The sequence below is a fragment of the Somniosus microcephalus genome, unplaced genomic scaffold, assembly GCF_052327205.1.
Source record: "Somniosus microcephalus isolate GS21.2 unplaced genomic scaffold, FLI_Smic_1.0 scaffold884, whole genome shotgun sequence".
NCBI lineage: Eukaryota > Metazoa > Chordata > Chondrichthyes > Squaliformes > Somniosidae > Somniosus > Somniosus microcephalus.
The window spans coordinates 74,352-80,023 of NW_028226071.1; the positions used below are offsets into that span (position 1 = coordinate 74,352).

A 5,672-nucleotide genomic window follows, 5' to 3' on the forward strand; every position below is an offset into this window, starting at 1 on the left:
TCCAATGGTGTGATTTATACAGGGGAATGGTTCCATGGTGTGATTTATACAGGGGAATGGTTCCAATGGTGTGGTGATTTATACCGGGCTATGGTTCCATGGTGGTACGAGGCGCAAGTGGCCATTTGTTATGTGTGACCCTGGCCAGTGGATGTTGGAGACTTATCTGGGAGAAATAGTCAGGTCCAGTCCTGTCCTCATTGAACAATCATTCACTTTTCAGCCAGAGTCCCTCGATAGCCATCAGGTGTTGGGACCCTGCCTGATTTGTTTTTCCCCCTCCTCCCTAGGATAGGGATTCAAAGGCCAATTTGACCATGTGAAGATCGGCTCAACTCCGTACTGACCAGGGATTGTATCTCGGATCTTGTGATCAGTGTGGATTAGCTCAACACTGAGTGGGGAGAGGGGATCTCGTATTCGAGAGCAACAGAAAATGCTGGAAAAACTCAGCAGGCCAGGCAACATCCGTGGAGAGAAATTAGAGTCGACGTTTCGGGTCGAAACCCTTTTTCAAAACTGGAAAGGAAATGAAATAGATCGAAGGCAGGGCTGCGATAGAACAAAAGAAGTGAAGAGACATTAAGAGGTATTCAAAACCAGACGAGATGGTAATAGGACAAGTGGAGACAAAAGATGGCTCAGATTAGGTGTGAAGTGTACTGGCAGGATGAGAGACAGCTGCCATGTGGGAGAGAGAAAAAATGGAAAGGGGGGGGGAGGGAAAACCCAAAACAAAGGGGTGGGAAAAAAATATATAAGTAAAAATGTAATAGGGGCCGAGGTTATGATCTGAAATTGTTGAACTCGATATTGAGTCCGGAAGGCTGCAACGTGCCTAATCGGAAGATGAGGTGCTGTTCCTCGAGTCCTCTCGTATTCGAGAGCCATCAGCAGACCTTATCGCTTCTCTCTCTCCACCTGCTCCTGTGTTCTGACATGTGACTGCTTCCATTGAGGAACAAGTTAACTGTCCTCACCAACCACAAAGAACTTTTCAAACATGCACTTTGTGACAAAGAAACCCTTTTTCAGATAGTGTACACGCTGACCCTGGTACAATACCTTACCTGGTTTCCCACATCAGCCATTGCTTTGGCCACTCTTAGTGATGCTAGCAGTTTAGAAGAAAGAAGAATTTGCATTTATATAGTGCCTTCCACGACCTCAGGACGTCCCAAAGCGCTTTACAGCCAATTAAGTACTTTTGAAGTGTAGTCACTGTTGTAAAGTAGGAAATACGGCAGCCAATTTGTGCACAGCAAGCCCCCACAAATGGTCAGATAATCTGATTTTTTTATATGTTGGTTGAGATATAAATATTGGCCAGGACACCGGGGAGAACTCCCCTGCTCTTCTTTTGAAATAGTGTCACGGGATCTTTTACATCCACCTGAGCAGGCAGGCGGGGTCTCAGTTTAACGTCTCATCCGAAAGACGGCACCTCCGACAATGCAGCACTCCCTCAGTACTGCCCCCTGACAGTGCGGCGCTCCCTCAGTACAGCCCCTCCGACAGTGCGGCGCTCCCTCAGTACTGTCCCTCCGACAATGCAGCGCTCCGACAGTGCAGCACTCCCTCAGTACTGCCCCTCCGACAGTGCAGCGCTCCCTCAGTACTGCCCCTCCGACAGTGCAGCACTCCCTCAGTACTGCCCCTCCGACACTGCAGCACTCCCTCAGTACTGCCCCTCTGACAGTGTAGCACTCCCTCAGTACTGCCCCTCTGACAGTGCAGCACTCCCTCAGTACTGCCCCCTGACAGTGCGGCGCTCCCTCAGTACAGCCCCTCCGACAGTGCGGCGCTCCCTCAGTACTGTCCCTCCGACAATGCGGCGCTCCGACAGTGCAGCACTCCCTCAGTACTGCCCCTCCGACAGTGCAGCGCTCCCTCAGTACTGCCCCTCCGACAGTGCAGCACTCCCTCAGTACTGCCCCTCCGACACTGCAGCACTCCCTCAGTACTGCCCCTCTGACAGTGTAGCACTCCCTCAGTACTGCCCCTCTGACAGTGCAGCACTCCCTCAGTACTGCCCCTCCGACACTGCAGCACTCCCTCAGTACTGCCCCTCCGACAGTGCAGCGCTCCCTCAGTACTGCCCCTCCGACAGTGCAGCGCTCCCTCAGTACTGCCCCTCCGACAGTGCAGCACTCCCTCAGTACTGCGCTGGCGTGTCAGCTTAGATTATGTGCTCAATCTCTGGCGTGCTACTGATTAAGCCACAGCTGTGTACTTCTGTCTTCTCAAGAACTGAGGAGTGGCTGTTCGACCACAATTGGATTCTTGTAGCCAACAGAGGGTTCGGAGATTTTAATTCCAGTAGTTTTGGGCTGGATTTGAAGCTCCACTTGGGAGGTGCAAGGCCAGTGCAATTGCCCTACAAGGTGACGATGTTCCCTATAATTTTCTTTCGGCCCGCGCGGCCCCTTTAATGGGCTGCCCGGGCCATTCAAAATTCCTCGCATGCGGGTTTTTTAAATTTAAAAGCTGGCTCACCGGCTGGGTGGGACGTTCAAAGCTCCGCCGAAAGGGAACATTGAAGGTGACCCCACCTTTCAAATCTTCCTGTTTGTTACAGCATCATTTTACTTCGTCATTTTCCTGTGAAGAAAATCTGTGGCAAAAACCACATCCGTGAAGAAGAAATAGTTTTACACTGTTTGCTTAAAGGCAGCAGCCCATTTATTCGGCGTGTTTCGCGGCAGCACACCAGCTGATCGCAACAATCCTCCATCATTAACATGTCTGGAGTGGGACTGGTCAGAAGGATCCTTGAAAATCCCCCAAAAGCTCCCAGGAAACGTGTGCAGGTATACATGCCGAACCTGCAGTTTGATCTGATGAATGTTTATTGTGAACATTGCTATCGACTGACCCAATCCAAATAAACAGGCTAATGTTTAACCCTGGCCGCTCCTCTTTTCAAAGAAAAAGAGTCAAGTGCCCACTCAACTTAAATGAATCATTTTGGCACCCCCCCACATACCAATGCAGTAACTAGGAGGGTGGGTGGGGTAATTAACCCTCTCACCCCCCCCCCCCCCCCCCCCCACCCCCGACCAACCTCTTCTGTTTTCCTGTTTCTTGCCCATTGATTGCCTTGCGCTGTGTGGGGAGCGCTACAGGAAACAAGTTAGTCTCGCCGGGGGCGGTGGCACCTGAGGTGGTAGAAGCAACCGCTGCCGGAGCCGCTTAACTTTTCTACCAGGCCAGCAAACGAATGTAGCTGGTGAGAACCGCACCCCCCTGGGTCTGGCGGCTCCCCTCCCCCCCCCCCCCCCCCCCCCGGTCTGGCGGCTCCCCTCCCCCCCCGCTCATCTGGCGGCTCCCCTCCCCCCCGCTCATCTGGCGGCTCCCCTCCCCCGCTCGTCTGGCGGCTCCCCTGGCCAATTTCCACCCACACCCCTTGCTCCCTCTCCCCCTCCCCCGATCCCGACAGGTACAGGTCCAATTCTGTCGCTCAGCAGCTTCTCTGGCTGAAATCAGTCAACTCCTCACAGACCAGAGATCAAACCACGAACTGGCCTGAACTGGTACAACACCAACCGCTGCCTTTACCCGCTGTGCAATGAGGAGGATTAAATCTGATTTTCTATGAGCTAATAATTAGCAGTACATGTGATCTAATTGTCACAGCCTTACTCGCCCCTTCATAAGCAAGGGGAAGTATCCAATGAGACACTGTGGGGTATATTTTCTGCCCCTGAAATGTTAGCAAAGAGGACGATGTGAGTATAAAGGCAGAAAATTACAAAACAGCAGAAAATACACCCCCTTTCCTTCGTGGCCTGTCCCTTTAACAGAAAATGTAGTCGTTCTGTACAAGCTCACGAATAAATTTATACGCCAACCGAACTATAACATAGTCACCTGGTGTCTTACAAAATTCTTTCCTTTTATTTCATAACAGAAGATATTTAAATGATTTTAAGCCACTTGAAACATTTGTTAAAAGGAAAAGACAGACTTGCATTTCTATAGCGCCTTTCGCGACATCAGGACGTCCCAAAGCATTTTACAGCCAATGAAGTACTTTTGAAGTGTCGTCACTGTTGTAAAGTAGGAAACGCAGCAGCTAAATTGCGCACAGCAAGCTCCCACAAACAGCAATGTGATAATGGCCAGATAATCTGGTTATTTTAAGTGGAGGGATAAATATTGGTCAGGACGCCGGGGGAGCGCTCCCCTGCTCCTCTTCGAAATAGTGCCAAGGGCTGATTGCTAATCCACCCGAGGGAGCAGACGGGGCCTCGGTTTAAGGTCTCATCTGAAAGGCGGCACCTTCCGACAGTGCAGCGCTCCCTCACTACTGGCACTGGGAGCGTCAGCCTTGGATTGTGGGCTCAAGTCTCTGGAGCGGGACTTGAACCCACACCCTTGTGACTCCAAGGCGAGAGTGCTGCTCCCTGAGCCCACGGCTGACGTCTTGTTTGCAGAGTGTCCTAGTTCCCCATGTGATTTCCCCCCTCTCCCCCCCCCTTGGTGCGAGAATTTCCTGCTCTGACAGGTAAGGCCTTTCCCTCTTTGGTAAAGTGGATGTCTTCGTCTTTCGCCCATCACAGTCCAGCCCCTCCTACATCACGGCACACGCGCAGCTGAAGCATCCCGGCTCCGCGGCGCTCAAGGTAGCCCGGGTGGCGGTTTCGAAAACCTCCCAGACGCCTTCCTTGTGCTTGGCCGAGCATTCCAGGTAGTCGTAGGCCCCGATCTTCTCCGCCATGGCCCGGCCCTCTTCCCACCTCACCGGCTCCTTCTTGCCCCTCGCCAGCTCCTTGCGGACCCGCTCGTCGCTCCGCAGGTCCTTCTTGTTGCCCACCAGCACCACAGGCACGCCGGGGCAGAAGTGCCTGACCTCGGGCATCCACTTGTCCGGAATGTTCCGCAGGGAGTCGGGGCTGTCCACCGAGAAGCAGATCAGGATGATGTCGGTGTCGGGATAGGAGAGGGGCCGCAGGCGGTCGTAGTCCTCTTGGCCGGCCGTGTCCCACAGCGCCAGCTCCACCTGCTTCTCGTCCACGACGATGTCGGCCACGTAGGTGTCGAAGACAGTGGGGACGTAACCTTCAGGAAACTTGTCCTTGCTCAACACAAACAACAGGCTTGTTTTACCACAGCCACCATCACCGACAACCACCAGCTTCTTCCTTATCGTCGTCATGATCTTCCGTTGGTTTGGCGTCCAAAGATGTCACCGTACTCCCTTTCCTAAATGCCCAGGAGAGAAAGCGTTACAGGTAGAATTGTCGGTCAGGGAGAAGCTGCAGTGAGCAAGAGCAGACGCATTTGCCCGCCTGTAGATAATTTACTCTCCGGATATGTGGCTGTGTTGGAAGTATGACAGCAAGGTGGAACTGCCTGGGTTTTATAGGCGAGCTGGAATGCTGACCTCCCAATCAGGTTTTGCTGGTCGTGGGAGCGAGCCAACACTTTGCATGACATAAATAACAAAAGGTGAAATGATTGGCCAGCGATAGTGAAGAGAAAGAACAGCTGGGCTAGGCCCAGGCTGTAATCTAACTTTGTGTACACAGACTCCCTTTTGAGATGACTTGCACAGTTAATGTTTTTTTAAAATATAATTGTTGCTCTCATAAGACCTTTTTCCCGTGCTCTGCTGTACTGGAATGGATTACAGCATAAACGTAGTGTGTATTCGCCCCTCCCCCGTAATT

The 5,672-nt window shown here is 52.2% G+C and overlaps 1 protein-coding gene across 1 annotated transcript; it reads right to left on the reverse strand.

Annotated features, from left to right (window-relative positions):
- Nucleotides 1-3,874: 3,874 nt before the first annotated feature.
- LOC147081021 (ras-like GTP-binding protein RHO) lies at nt 3,875-5,402 on the reverse strand. Its single transcript, XM_085980992.1, has one exon. It carries the CDS (start codon nt 5,156-5,158, stop codon nt 4,574-4,576), a length of 585 nt encoding a protein of 194 aa, XP_085837118.1. The 5' UTR covers nt 5,159-5,402; the 3' UTR covers nt 3,875-4,573.
- Nucleotides 5,403-5,672: the final 270 nt, after the last annotated feature.